The sequence below is a fragment of the Penaeus monodon genome, chromosome 14 (genome assembly GCF_015228065.2).
Source record: "Penaeus monodon isolate SGIC_2016 chromosome 14, NSTDA_Pmon_1, whole genome shotgun sequence".
In the NCBI taxonomy this organism is placed as follows: Eukaryota; Metazoa; Arthropoda; class Malacostraca; order Decapoda; family Penaeidae; genus Penaeus; species Penaeus monodon.
Genome location: NC_051399.1, coordinates 25,292,787 through 25,309,073, shown reverse-complemented (window position 1 = coordinate 25,309,073; position 16,287 = coordinate 25,292,787). Strand labels below are relative to the sequence as shown.

At 38.9% G+C, this 16,287-nt stretch overlaps 1 protein-coding gene across 1 annotated transcript; it reads left to right on the top strand.

Moving 5' to 3' along the window:
• Nucleotides 1–534: 534 nt before the first annotated feature.
• On the top strand, nucleotides 535–11,369 carry LOC119580664 (cryptochrome DASH-like). The gene is given in 12 exon segments (XM_037928763.1): nucleotides 535–799; nucleotides 2,569–2,667; nucleotides 3,770–3,942; nucleotides 5,210–5,306; nucleotides 5,498–5,625; nucleotides 5,866–6,014; nucleotides 7,268–7,430; nucleotides 7,735–7,860; nucleotides 8,271–8,428; nucleotides 10,366–10,523; nucleotides 10,744–10,917; nucleotides 11,150–11,369. Coding segments are annotated over 12 exon segments (1,608 nt in total). The 5' UTR covers nucleotides 535–712; the 3' UTR covers nucleotides 11,246–11,369.
• Nucleotides 11,370–16,287: the final 4,918 nt, after the last annotated feature.

Here is a 16,287-nt window from a genome sequence, read left to right as displayed (position 1 = left end):
TTGAAGTACTGGAGGAAGCTGATTTTTGCTGATTTTTTATGAGAGTGGAACAAGATCAAGGTGGAAGTGCACGCGTGAATGAACTACAGGAATTATTTACTAGTGCATATGACGCGTTTCCTACTCATAGAATGCACATTTGTGTGTACAGAATGAAAAATTAGCCTATAATTTTGTGGAAGTGAAGAAGCAAGAGAAGACACCGAAAGCTAAACGGACAAGGTAATATAAAGACGTAAAATAAAAGTTAACCCTACGGTTTGATAGAAGAAAACGAAACCAAACCACACTACCAAAGAAAACGTACTTACATAAGTCCAAAATGCACGCATATCGTCACATTTCCCAAAATACAGCGAACCTTAAAAAAAATACTTCCACACCCCTCGACCTAATCAAAAGGAACCCACAGATCACCAAAACAAAATATACGCATACCTACAACCCAAGAAATAAAATACCCAACTTAAAATTCGACAGCTGAAATCCGCTCGATGACGTCATTACGTAACCCAGCCCTTATGTAAACAAAGCCAGCTGAGCGGCGGCCCAGGCGCACGTGTCAGAGGGAAAGGAGACTTCGGCGGTGTCGGACGTGGCGTTGATTGTTCGTTCATGAATATTATGTCATAGGACCGCCCGAAAGAATAGTGAAGGGTTGAGGTAGAAATCTCAAGGGTGGATCTTTGTGACGAAAGGAAGGTCTGTTTGTATGATTTCGTGTAGTAGGAGCGTCGGCGGGCGAGTGTTAAAGCTGCAGAGGAATCATTTTCATCAGAACGTTTCCAAACTTCGTGAGGTGAGAACACGTCATTGGGGATGTCAGTGTATGTAGAGTATGCCATTTTCTATGTTGATTTTTGATGTCTGCCGGTGACGATTTTGTGCGTGTGCGTGTGTGTGTGTGTGTGTGTGTGTGTGTGTGTGTGTGTGTGTGTGTGTGGGTGTCTGTGTGTGTTTGTGTGTGCTGTGTGTGTGTGTGTGTGTGTGTGTGTGTGTGTGTGTGTGTGTCTGTCTGTCTGTCTGTCTGTCTGTCTGTGTGCTAAATTTTCTTTGAGAGGCAGATATTAATTTTAGATAGAATGTGGGCCCAGGGGTGAAGACCCCGGGTTAGGAAGGATCTGGTATTTATTGTGGATTTCCAGAACTGCTGCCAAGATTGTTGACTGAACTTAGGGGTCAGTAGCATGTGATCACAATATGAACTGTTAGTAATACTCTCTCTTACTTTGTGAACTGGTCTTAGTGAAACAAAAAAATGACCAGTAATTCTTTACCTGGCAGAGACAGAGTACCAAACTGCATGTCACAATTCTTTCAACCATTCAAATTGCCATGACTGGGCATGCCCTTTAGATACTTTAGATGAGGGGAGGGTTATTAGGGGGTGGGCTTCCCCTAACACACCCATGGCAAACATTATCTTCACATGATTATGCTTGGCAAGACAGAGCTATAATTTGGGAGCACTGGGTGAGCCTAGGCTGTGAGTGGCATTTTCAGCCTTCTTTTTTCTTTATATCATTTGTGTTTGCAGATTAATTCCTGTACTTTGGACAACAACCCATTGTCCTCTATAAGCTTAGTTCATTCATACCTCAAAGATTAACCAAATTACCCCAAACTCTACAGGACATGTTATGTATTGAGTAGATGAAGGTTCATTGGCAAATATTCTCTGCCATTTTGTCCACTCAATGTAGTATATTGTAGCTCCATTCTTGATCTACAGTGTGATATGGAAGAATAAGCACTGGGAAGAAGCTAAAACTGAATAACAAGTTAAAGTTCAAGCAATAGAGTTCATTTGAAGCAAGCATCCTAAATTTGTAGTGAAAATGACATAGGATTTTTAATTGGTGTGAAAGTGCACATTCCTAATCTAGGATTAGTGTTCTGTCTGAAAATTTAAGTTAATCTGTGTTGCAGGTGTGAAATGTGTAATGTAAACATATAGTAACATATCTTTACATTTTTGATGTGCTGTTTCAGTATTTTGTAGTGCTAAAGCATGGGGTTTGTTATAGACTAATTATACAAATACATTGAATACCAAATTAGAGGTCTGAGTCTGTCATCTCTAGCAGTATCACTTTCTTCATCAGAATCTTTTAGATAGAGTTACTGGAAATGGTTTTTCATTATGTTGATAATTAGAGAAAATATTCTGTTACTTTTTGGGTGAATGATGACAGTATAGACCTTGTGCTTATGGGTATGTTACAGGTTTAGTAGATTTTTCTACTATCTCACCTCTTTTGCCACTCATGATAATGTAGGCATAACTAGTAGAATATTTTTTTTGAGATCTCTAAGCTGAGTTTTTTATGTTTTGAATGAAAGTAGAGAAAAATTAACTATAGTCAGTAGGAATTAAAGAAAGTGTATTGTGTTCTTTAATTTCTATGTGCAAATCAATGCTAAGACTAGGCTAAAACACTGTCTTTCCATTGAGTTTTAATTGCTTCAATCATTATGTATTATAACATTATTTCTTAGACTTTTGTAAATAAATGTTTGTTCCAGATATCCAGTGACTCTTTTGTAATAGATTGTTTACTCTTTCAGATATCCAGTGGCAAAGTTACACCAGGGAAGATGGTTTCTACAAACAAATCTGTTGCATTTTGCTGGTTAAGGAATGATCTTCGATACCATGATAATGAGGTTGGCATAAACATTGTGTTTGAAGGAGATCATGGTGGTGTTATATTGTAGAGTTCATTGGAATTGATGTTTTAAGTTCTTCATTGGGAAATATGATTATAGATCATTTTGTGATGTATAGTATTATGTATAGTATGCTTGATCTGAGATGTTTATTATGTAGCTTCTGGAATTACAATGGTGTACTTATGTTTTAGCTTTTTATTTTGTTGAAAGTGTAAAGTCATGCATCCAGAACAAATAATGTTGAAGAAAATACTTATATTTTATATAGGAAGAAAGTGTAAATTCAGGTCCATGTTACAGCGTGTATTGACTTCATTGGTATTTTATTCTCTGTGCATATTTCTAGCCAAAAAGTTGTGGAACAGATTTTAAATTCCATTCGGTCTTATTTTTGTAATCTTGCCATTGTTTAATTTATTCAGGATTTTTGATATTGCTCAAAGATGCTATAGCCTCAAGGTATAAATTATGGCAGAGATAGGTAAAAGCTAAGAATAATGCACAACTAAAAAGTTAAGTTAAGAAAGTGAATAATCAGATATATATCTAAGTCTAATAATAATATGTCTGTTGATATTATGAAGATGCAATTTAATTTTCTTTATTCAAGGAATGTCTCAACCTTTTTTGGATGTGGATGGTTAGGTTATATGCTGCATCTACAGCAGTTCTAGTTTATGAATTTGTGTTTACACAGAGGTGGTTCCACAAGTGGTTATTCAGAAAGGAGTCAATTACTAGTTGTATGAATTTCACCTGTTTACAATCCCTTGGTTTCCAAAAAGATTATTTTATATTATATTACTGTGTGGTTTTTTTATTAGTATTTCAATAACATTTTAACAATCATGATGTCAATAACAATAATAACGAGTATTCATATTAATAGCATTAGAAATAAAATTCTACAAATTCAAGGAATGGGAAAATCAGGCACATCACTAGGACACTAATTGACACCTTGGTGGCTGAGTGCTTTTGAAACAAAATTCACAAAATACTACAGTAGACATTACATAACCCCAAGGTAATTGGTTTATAACAAAAAAGAAAAGAAAATATATAATAATAATCATTCTATCTCTCTCTTTAACAGATCCTGACAAAGGCAAATATCAATGCAGATCATGTGGTCCCAGTCTACTGCTTTGATCCAAGGCATTTCAAGGGCACCTATCACTTTGGATTTCCCAAGACAGGACCTCATCGTGCAAAATTCCTGAAGGAGAGTGTAGAGGACTTAAAGGCAACACTAAGGAACAGAGGAAGGTCTGCACTGACTTTTGAGTGATTCATTAATTCTGTAAAGTACAATTTTATTGCGAATTTACTTTAACGTTTCATGAAATCTGCTATCTCTTGAATTGATTTGTGTGTTTGAAACCTGTAATCTCCTTTATCTACAGGTTAATTGGTATTTTGTAAAGCTTGCTATCTGTTGTTCTTTCTTGTATCTAGTGCAGTGATTCACAACTGGGGTTCCACAAGAAATTGTAGAATTATTGTGCTATTACTAAATGACAGTGATCTTAACCCATTACCGACGGGTGGCATGTACGCACATGCCATGGCATGGCAAGACCCTCTGCCGGGGGCACGTACGCACATGCCATAGAGTATGTATGGACATGCCATGAGTTTTTTTTTTTTTTTTGTTACAATCACGGCAAAAGATTATTTTCTGCCAGTGAAAGTGTGATTAAGTCGGTTTTAACACTTTCTCATTTTTACCATGCAACAAAAAAAAAAATGCAACAAACCAACGATTTCAACTCCATGATGCCGCACACTTCTTATTTTATTCAGACTATAGACCAAATAATGATCAACTATGGAGTCTATATAACAACAAAAATACCCTTCAGTCTCAATTTATCCGGAAGTTTGGCAAGTAGAGACTTTAAAAAGTAATGAAAACTGAAAATACAACTTATCTTCGTAGTATTACAAAGAAACGGCATGGGATGCTGGTATTTGGCATGCGTGGTCGCGCATGCTAGGGCAACGATATAAACCTCCGGCAGCGAGGCCCCGGCCTCTATGAATGCTACCCATCAGATATGGGTTAATTGATAATTCTTACTCAACATGTTGCATACATTTTCCAGACTCCATCATACTCATACTCGTACTCAGTCAGTACAATTATAATATACATTGTTGACTATTATATATGGGGTTCCTTGGGATATGAAAAATTATTAGGGGGTTCCTCCAAGGTGTAAAGGTTGGGAAGCACTGATCTAGTGTTTCAAAAACCTACTGTTGTTCATTTTAATGTAATTTCATATAAGTTTCTGAAAATCTACAATTCATCATGTCTTGAATTGGATGTAATGTAATTTCAGACAGTTATTTGCACATTTATGTTCCAAAAATGGTATATTAACCGTTTGTTTACAGATTTATAACAATTCTCAAGTATGAATGAATGGCTTAGGAGGGCTTATACATTTATTTTTGTTATTTTTCTCTGTAGACTACAGTTAAATTGCTTTACTGAAAAAGTTTTCTACAATAATTTTTCTTTTTATAGTGACCTGATTGTGAGATTTGGTAAACCAGAAGAGGTGCTGCCTTTCCTGATTAAGTCTGTTGCTGCTACTACCTCCCATCTGGTATTTCAAGAAGAGGTAATAAACTTTTGTAATATGTTTTATCATCATTATAATTTATATAGCTAGGGACATGTAGTCAAAACTCAATTTAAAATCCTTTGTACATTTTTGTATATTGACTTTGTGAATCTACATGAGCAATTTTTTTCTTCTTATATATAATCTTTATTTACTTATTATTTAAATTATTCCTTAATGCTCAATAGGTAACGAAAGAGGAGAAGGATGTTGAACGAAGTGTACGTGACAGGTGCAAGGATGCAGGTGTTAATGTTCACTCCTTTTGGGGTGCCACTCTGTATCACAAGACAGATCTGCCATTCCCCATTGATAAGTGAGTTTGCTATGTATTGTGAATATACTTTTTATTTTTATGTGATAATGATAGAATATGGCTATAGCTTGAGAAATAAAAAAATATATATTTGTTAGGCTTACACTGTAATGTGAAAACTAGGTCAGATTTGCTGCAATAATAGTAGGACCTGATATAGTCTGATGAATTATGGTATTTGAACAGAGCTCATCCATCCTTTGGAAGTGGTGCTAGGGATGTAAACCTTTGTTTTTCCAGAGTCCCAGACACATACACCAACTTCCGTAAAGCAGTTGAAGCCCAGAGCCGAGTCCGTGGCGTGTGTAATATGCCCGACAAGTTGAAACCATTGCCTGAGAATCTCGATGTGGGGGAAATTCCCACACTTTCTAAGCTAGGAGTAGAAGGTTAGTGTTTTTAGGCCTTGTGTATTCCATATTTTTTATTTTGTTTTTTCCCTTCTATTTTTGAAGCTTAATTTTTGCTATTCTCTGACGACAGGCTTAACCTGTTGGGATCAGGTGCATTACTGCCTGCAGTATCCATGTATTAGGTTACTTGAGTGGTGACTCTCCTGGGTATGTGGCTTGTAGACCCGATGTACACATGCATCCTGCACTGGCAGTCACAGTAGGTAGGAATAGGTTCATGAGCCTGGAAATAGTGTCCTTCCTGGAGCTAGCACTCTTTCAGCTATGGCTCATGGATGGTACAGTCCACCCATATTTATCAGAGGAAATAGAGTAAGAGTCCCTTCCTAATTGGCCACTGAGTCTGAACTTTCTCCAAAAGCTTGTCCACTCGTGGCAAGTCATTTCCATCCCCCCGGCTCCCAGCCAATTTTTTTCATTACAAGTAAATTCCCCTAATCTGATCCTCAGGCAAATTTTTTCATGCTATGACAGTCACATTACCGGAATCCAGGTTAAGGATGTATTGTTAAAGGAATTTGAAGCAGAAGTGATATAAGGTAGCACAGCATTTCTAAAATAACAAAAGATTACAAGGCTATCAGGCTCCTATTGCAATATTCCAAAGAGGGACCATCTCATTTAAACAGGATATATAGGTCTGTAATGCTGGCACAGAAGAGAAGATGCAACTTTATGAACAACTGAGCACTCTCTGCATATCTATCTTTTGTTAAATACATTGTTTCATTATTCTCGTTTTTCCATTAATATTTTACTTTACTCATCGTGGAAGAAAAGATTGAACAAGTTTGTTATTCCTGCTCCACCTCTCCCCAGCACACACACATACATTTTATTTATTTATTGAAAATTTTCTAAGGTCATTAGCGTTGTATTCAAAATATAGTGAAAGCTATATGGGGTATAGTACAAGTTAAAGTTTGTTATAAGAGGAAGGAGTTAAGGGAGTAGAAGGAGCAATATGATAAAGTTTTGTGGTGAAAAGGGCAAAAATGAGTTAAGAATTAGATAAGTGGACAGAACAAGTGGATGAAGAAAAGGAAAAGAAATGGCAGAGAAGAAGAGACATGCAAAATTAGTTGAGGCGAGGGCTGAGGACCAAGGTAGGGGTGATCCCCTACATTGGGCCTCGTCTCCTAAGCCCCCCACAAAACAACAGGGAAGGGATTGAGGGGACACATATGTACGTTTGTGCCATATGATTGGAATTATTCTGCCACCTACAGAATTGCCCATGGACCACAGAACTGCTTTCCCCTTTGCTGGAGGAGAGACAGCTGGTCTAGCAAGAGTCAAGAATTACCTCTGGGACACCAACAATGTGGCCAACTACAAGGAGACAAGAAATGGTCTCCTGGGTGAAGCTTATTCCACAAAGTTCAGTCCATGGTAAGGTTTTTATCCCAATCGGAATTGGTATGTCAATGATATTTATCTTTTCCAGGAGCATAAATATTACTTATAACCTCTAATACAAGCTATACAATATATATATAAGTATGCTATTGGACATACAAGCCATGAACACATTTTTGCAGATAATGATTATGTATATAAGTATTGAATTAAGTTTTCATTTTATGGATTTGAATTGTAGATGTACAGAAGTTTACTTCTCACATATTTATAGTTCTTTGTAAATTAGTTAAAGAATATCTGTCAAGATATTTTCTGTATCAGAACAACTTTTCAGGCTAGCACATGGTTGCTTGTCTCCACGTTACATCTTTAACGAAATCAAGAAATACGAGAGCCAAAGAGTTGCCAACAAGAGCACATATTGGGTGATATTTGAAATGATCTGGAGAGACTATTTTAGGTAAGGCTAATGACCAAAATCTGAAATGAAAATGTTTCATAACTATACCTTTGTGGGTACTATGTAATCCTTGCCTTTGTCTTTCTTGATATAAAAATAAGGAAATAAAATGAGACAAAAAATGCACAATTTAGAATGGGCAAAAAGTAGTAAATTAGCATTTCAAAGACTCTTAAGATTTGCTTTCAAATACAAAGAACAAGATGGATGTCTAAATGTATTTGTTTTTATTGTTTATTATAAATATACCTAAGCATTTTCATTTAAAAAAAAAAAATCATTAGTTAACAGGATTATGTCAAAATATTCAGGATTCTATTGTCAGATTGGTTTTGAAATTCATGTCATAAGATTTGTGTAAGAATGTAGCTTTTTTTCTAAATTATAAAATTGTGTTTTTATGATTCCAGATTTGTGTGCATGAAATTTGGAGACAGGGTGTTTTACCCCTCTGGCATCATGGGAAAGAAGGTCCAGTGGAAACGGAATGCTCAGCTCTTTGAGATGTGGAAAGGTAAGGTTAAGGAGATTGTAATAGGAATTCTGGTTTATGGTGTGGGTGGCCTTTCATCATAAACATCATCTTCATCTTCCTCACTCTCCTTATCATCATCCTCATCCTCCTCATCCTCATCCTCATCATCCCCACTCTCCTCCTCCTCACCTCACTCTCATTTCATCTTCACTCTCCTCATCATCTTTATCTTCCATCATCTCCTCCATCCTCACTCATCCTCCTCATCATCCCCACTCTCATCATCCTCACTCTCCTCCTCATCATCATCATCATCCTCACTCTCCTCCTCCTCATCCTCACTCTCTCATCATCATCATCATCCTCACTCTCCTCCTCATCATCATCATCATCCTCACTCTCTCACTCATCATCATCATCATCTCTCATCTCCTCACTCATCATCATCATATCCTTTTCAATCTCTCTAATATATTCATCAACCTCTTTTAAGCATGCAGAATCATTTCCTGGTACCTTAACATGCAAACATCAGAGCAAAGAATCTTTTGGCAAATGTATCTATCATTAATTAGTATGCTGATCAATGTGGTAGGAGATCTTTATAATTGCTTTCAGCTTATTTTAATGTCATTGAAATAAGTATTTCTTGATGTACACATCTACAGAAAATTCAAGAAAGAATGCAGAGCTTGCAATTGTTCAGACATTTAATTATGTAGCTTAGAAAGGTTTTGTAAACTGTATATCATTAAGTAATAATTTTAATGCCTTGTTTAGCTTATTTGTCACAATAAGTGATGCCTTTTGAAAAATAAGAAATTTTAGATAGTACCAGGTGACGCAACAAGAAAGAGCTCAAAGACCTGGGTTCATGAGTTGAGCAGTGTTTGAAGTTTGTTAGTTTGTTTATTAGTATATTGTTTAAAAGCCTGATGTTTGTTTTAAAACTTTTATTTCACAGATAGATAGTCTTTGTCATGCAAAAGCAAGGAAGGAAACGGGATGAAACGGGGAGCAGAAGTAGCCTCCTTCTTTAAAGACTGGGTCTAAAACAATGAACTCAATTGGGTGCAATGTCTTAATACCCTCCCCATTGAGGTTAGAGATTTTATTTAGTTATTGCTATTAAATGTTTGACACTAATAAGACTAAAGAAAATGTTTCTGAAAACCAAGGAAAATGGCAAACAGGTGAGGTAGGCAGTACTAGTAATTGACTCCTTTGTGATTAAGTACTTTTAGAGCTATCTGTGTCTAAAAAAAAAAAAAACTAAACTCACAGTGGGCGCAAATGTCTGTATATGCCCTCCCCACTGACTGCGGGTTAAGAGTATTTATTTTATTTATTGAAAATTTCTGCCACAACATTTAAGGTCATTAGCAGCATATTCAAAGTATAGCAATAGGGTGGGGCTTGGGAGTAAAGACCCCTTTTTTTTTCTTTCTTTCCCTTCCTTTTTTTCTTTCTTTCCTCCACACAAGGCAATGTTTGTGGATTCCCAGAATGGTTAATTATTACAGATAAATGTACTAGATATCAAAGGTCATATAGCATTATAGCAAAAAGGCTAAAAATCAGTTAAGGATTAGGATAAATGAACAGAAGAAGGGGATGAAGTTTAAGGTAGGGGTGATCCCCTACACTGGGCCACAGTCTCCATCTCCGCCTCCCCCCCCCCCACGACAACAACGAGTTAGGGATGGGGGGGGGGGGTAAGAAAATGGATTCCATTATATTTTGAACAATTACCTTTTCTTTTTTCTTTCTTCTATTTTGTAATAGGAGGGGAAAATAGATAAACAGCTTTTGGGTTCAGATATAGGGAACAAGTAATGTGTGCATTTTGTATAGAGCAACCAAAGGGTTTGATTTATATCTCATTTATAATTATGTATGTTCAATTAAGCTGACTTCAGGGAACATTAAGATCAGAGTACACAGCACGACTCCCAGGTTAAGCCTAGGTTTAGTAAAAACGCTGGTGTTATTTACTCCCAGATTATTGCATTCACAGAATACGTAAATAGGCTTGTGTTATTTACTCTTTGATTTTTGCCTCTTTTAGCTTGACCATGACGTGTGCAGTAACTATGGCAACTGGAACTATGCAGCAGGCATTGGAAATGACCCAAGAGAAAACAGGAAGTTCAACATGATCAAGCAAGGATTGGATTATGATCCTGAGGTTAGTGAAGGACTTTCTTCTTTTTGTTTATGTTCAGTAATTGTACACATTTAACACTGAGAAACTGTCCTCTATTTGATTATGAAAAGTGCATGTTAATTACTAAGATGGTTAACACAGTGAGAAACAGATTCAGTTGAACATTTTCCTTTTACCAGGTAACAAAGATTAATCATACAGTTGTTATTCATGACTAACATTAGTAAAACTTGTTCCTCAGGGTAACTTTATACGTGTATGGGTCCCAGAACTCAAGAACATTAAGAATGGAAGAATCCACACCCCGTGGAAGATGAACATTGCAGAATTAACAAATGCTGGAGTTTCCATAGGCGAAGACTATCCCAAACCTGTTGTTGTAGCACCAGAATGGGGACGCCATGATCACAAAATGGTAAATATCAGTTAATAGCTGTTCAGGAGGATATTCTCCCTTTGAAAGTTTGTTAAAAATAAGGCTTTAGAAGCTATATATATCAGCAAAAGTCGCTAGTGAATTTCATAAAGTAGCCCAATTAAATTTTTGTATATTAACCTATTCCATGAAAAGAATGTTTATATTCTCTCTAAATAAATTAATGTTTCTTTTTAGCAGTATTAGTTTTCATATAGCTTATTTTTTCCAGAACAACAGCAACAGCAACAAGAAACAAAAAGGCAACTGGATGCCACCAGGCCAGAAGCGCGGAATAGATTTCTATTTCAGTGGAAATAGAAAGTAACTCGTAGATTCTACTGTATTGTTTTATTTATATATTTTATTTATATTTTTTTATTTATTGTCTTGATATATTTGGTGTACCTTTAATTGTTTAATTTTTTTGAACAATAAAACCCCATCTTATCCTTGTTATTTTCATTCTAAATGTAATGACTAGTTGTATTTTATTTTTTACACATACCACACATATTAACCAAACAAAACACTTGATTCTCAAACCAAACCTCCATCTATATCTATATCTCTTTATTTCTAAGTCTTCCCTTGATTCTTAGACCCTTCACTCATTTTAGCACTCCTTTTCATTTTGCTCCAACTTCTGCATTACTGCCTCTCCTCTCCAGTCAATGTCTCCTCACCATAGAATGAGAACTTGCATGGTAACCTCTTGTCACTTTAACTTATCCTTAATGGATTCATGTTACCTTGACAATTCAGTCTTCACAAACCTGCCAGCTGTATATTGCACCAGTGCGTGATAACGTTCATAATCATTAGACCCATGTGCGTGGCTGTGTATTTACATAAGGCAGTCGGGTCAGACCCTGTGTGTTCAATGAATGACCCTGTCTATAAAAAGGGACAATGGCCACAAACCAGCCCATAGGAAATTGAGGGCAGGTATGATGTTCTCTGTGAGGAAGGTATCGGTGGCCCCCAGGAACAAACAGAGAAAAAAGCCAAGAGGCGCCTACCTGCCTCTGAAAATTACACCCCCTGGACACCTATGCCCACTTAAGAACAGACACAAAGCTTCACATACATAGCAACAAATGTCGATGGGTTTCCCAACCCATATAAATAGATCATTATAACAAGACCAAAAAATCAGAGCAAAAGATTGAAAGAAGCAATGTGTACAAAAGGTGCATGAACGGAAACATCCGTGCTATCATAACGGTCGGTGCCATTAGTTTAAGAAAACGAGGTTTTTGGCAAAGGGAAGTGTTCTAATGTCATTGTATTCATGCCCCAAGGGCAATTGAAACGGGAGAAATAACAACAGACAGCGAATTTGTCATTCCTGCAAGACGCATGGAATTTAATGGAATGATAACCCAGAGAATTATCATGTCATGCCAGGGGGAAGTAATCCCTATAACTTTTTAAATGATGGAGGGCATGGCACCCTTTAGGTGTGCCATCTTCAAATCCCTGACCCTGTTCTAATCTTAATCTTGACCCTTAATTGCTCAATGTGGGGACAAGGAGCACGTGCTTGTCTACAAGACGCACCGCGATGCCGATACTGTGCTCTCCCTCATGAAACCTCAATGCATAATAAAGATTTCTGAAGGTAAGATGAATTAAATTTTCCAATGTGCGCCAACTATCTATATGTAAGAAAAGTAAACGGCCAAAAAATAGCAGGCAACTCTTCTCCCAAGAAATCCTTCCCAGCCCCTCGTCTTAATGAAATGGGGGAATTCCCACACCTGCTGAGATCAACAGTGATGGCCCCTGCAAAAAAAAAAAGCCATGGCATTGTCCACTGCACTAGCACCAACAGGAGTAAAAGTTCGATCAACTCTAACAAAGCACTAGCTGCAACACCCACCTTAGCACCAACTCTAGTACCAACCCCAGTTCAGCCCTCACTGCAGCAGGACAAGCAAGACTTCAACAGTGAAATGAAAGATCTGCTACAAATGCTGCTCAAGCAGATGATGATGATGATGCAGTAACAGGTTCAAGAATCACAGATCCAGGAGAGGATGCTTGCGCTCCTCTTCGAGTAACGGCAGCCTCGACCTGCAGCGGGCCTTGGAAATGGTCAAGTAATAACTGACGGTTCCAAACAATATTGCTAAAAATGTATTTCCTGGAGCATTAACAGTTTGCAACGGTAACTCTCACAGTACCTCTACTCTGAAGATGATGGGGTGTGTTACTTTCAGGAAGCAAGAAAAGGTGCTTATACAAAAATCGTAGGCTACATAAGACAGACTTTTTGCTATCGCTAATCCCTCTACAAAAGGACTAGGTATTTACATAAAGAATAGCCTACTATTCCATCAAAAGTGATCGATGACGAACATGACAACGCATGTGCTGAATATCTAAGTGTTAAACTATATTTTGATGGTAAAAATAATCAAAAATGTATATAACCCACATGATTGTGAAGTGGTACCTAAACCTCCTGAAAGTATGATGCATAGTGATATTGTCTCACTGTTCGCTATCCTATCCCAGGATCTGAGGGCAAGATCATAGGCAAAACTAGCAAGGTTTATTTTGACCAAAATACTAGTGACCCCATACACCTATTACGCCCCTTCTTAAAGGCATTACTTCAGTGGCAAATCAGATTACAAACATCTGTATAATTGGCACACACTTCTAAGCACTACGAAAACCCTACCATTCTCAGTCAGTGATCACTGGATATTAAGTATAACCCTCCGTGAAAGGTTCAGAACCCGGTTCATATGGGTTAAAGACACCATACATCCTTGGGAAAACGCGGGCCACAGAATACACCTTCAAGTAGGCATGCATTTTCTTGGTTCTCCTGGGATCTACGTAGACAATGTTGCAAAAATATAATGAAACATACAACACCAGAGAAATCAGACCGCTTTCAAATTCTTCCTAGGAAACATTTTCCAAAGACAAAGAAAGCGGAACAAGAAATATTTTTTTACCTATCTAAAGTCAGAAACAACCCTGACCACTTCAGATTTTGAAGTCGCGCAGGCAAGACACTTACGGCATTCACAGTTTTGAAGAGAACACCGATTTCCAGTCCGTATTCCCACACAATGACGTTAATACACCTGACATGCCATGCAGTCCTTACCCTCCAGTATCCCCCCTCCTCTTGTGATATCGACTGACGGCATATTGAAGATACTAATGACACAGGACGCAAACACAGCTACTGGACCTGACCAAGCCCCTGTCCTTTAATCTTCACCCAATCACTTATTTCAAATTGGCACAAATACCGCCTCCTTTTTCAAAACTGGCGACCGCACAGACCCGATAAATTTCTCACCTCGACCGTATGCAATATCTTTGAACACAACATACAAACACCATGAATCACATTGACGCTCAACCTGCTAACAGTGAGAATCAGATCAACAGAGCAGCTACACACAATTAAACGCGTACTCCTGGTAATATATCTCGCACAAAAAATATATAACCTTGGACTTACTCGAGACACGAATACAAGCATACAGACGTACAGACCTGATACCGTACAAGACGGACGTGCAAGTCGGCGCTCCTGGGCAGCCAAGGCCGGCTATTGTCCTCACCTGTTTTTCTGGAATTTTTAGATTTTGATTTCACTTTGACAAGTACAAGTGCTGTGCAATGACTACTCAGTGATATTCAGTTAATTCTATAGTGTCGGTGTACATTCTAAGAAATTGAACTTTACTTGCGATACATCGGCCCCCACCTACTGCCTCGCCCCATTCCCTCTTTCTCTGGATTTGTGTTCCGCTGATTTCAAGTATGGTGCTTCTTCGGCACAACAGGAAAACATCATATTCTCTTAAATACAGTTGTGGATACCCAAACAGTGAAGTGATACAAAGATTAAAGAATTTAGGCATTTTTCATGCCCTGGGTAGCAGAGGAGGCCGTCACACTCAACGGCGCATACCCATACTCCGGACAAGGGACAAGCAAAAGAAGGCCCAACCAGTTAAACCTTACCGACATTTTGAAGTTCCCCAACTCTGGTACAGTTTCCCAAAGTTCCTCCTGCCAATACACACATCCCTCAAAAACAAAACAGACGAGCTGCACACTATCATCACTTCTGAATCACGCGGGAATTGTAGCATCACAGGAGGCGTGGCAGATCCAGGCTGATCCCAGGCTACGGCATCTTCCTCGCCTCCGCACGAACACCACGTGGAGGGGGGTCATCCTGTTGTCCCAAACGACCTCTCGCCCCCTTGGACGTAGAAGTTCCGGTTGACCTGGAAGTGTTGTGGTGCGGCCCACCTAACCTCACCACCCTCGTCTTCGCGCGTCCCTCATCTGCTGTGTGATTTACCACCACCCACGAGCCCCACCAAACAACTGTTACTCAGCCACCTGACCCCCCACTGCCCTTCTGCGTGTGCGATACCCGTCAGCAAGTTGTAATATGTGGTGATTTTAATGAAATAGACACCTTCGACCTGCAAAGAGCTGCATCTGTCACAAGTAGTAACTTTCCCACTAAGAACAAGAACCCGGATTTGATCCTTACAGATTTACATACTGGTACCAACCTCTGCTACCATTTCTCTGTCGGCGACGCAGCAGACACGTATCAGGTTTATGGCGGAAAAGTCACTCAGTACACACCCATCGGACCTGCCTTGGATCGCGGGCCGCATCAAACGCCTCATTCAACAGAGAAATCAAGCCTTCCAGTCGCACAACATCACCGCCTACGAATCATTCCGCAACACAGTCATCATGGAAATAAAAACAGCCAAGAAAACCTTCTACCACAACAAACTACAACACCTACAGCCCAGCCAATGGTACGGAAAAGTTTGGGAGCTGTGCGGCCTTGCAAATCGGCCGTGCACGTTTCCATGCACTAACAACCTTAGCTCTAGTGAAGCAGCAGAGGCTTCGCAGCTACCCACCCCTGGACATCACCCGCCTCCCCGCCTCCCCGCTCACTTGCTCCCACAGTCAGTCAGTCCCAGGTGCTTCAGAAGCTTGGAAATATCCGCGTCAAGAGAGCCACCACCTCCCTTGACCTGCCTATGCGCCTCATCAAGGAGTTCGCAATGGAACTTGCCACTCCTCTTACTTCCACAATAAACGCCTCACTGCAACAGTGCCCATCACAGTGGAACACCGACTTAAGGACCGCCATCGGGAAAACCCCAAGCCCCACCTCATTCAGCGAACTACGACCCATCGCCTTAACTCTGATGCCCAGCCTGCTGTGTGAAAGCTTTGTCACCGACTGGGCTTACCAGGACCTCGCGCCCAGCGTTGACACTCGACAGTTCGGCAACATGCCCTCCTCCTCCACTACACACTGCCTCGTTAGCTTCCTCGACTTCGTCCACG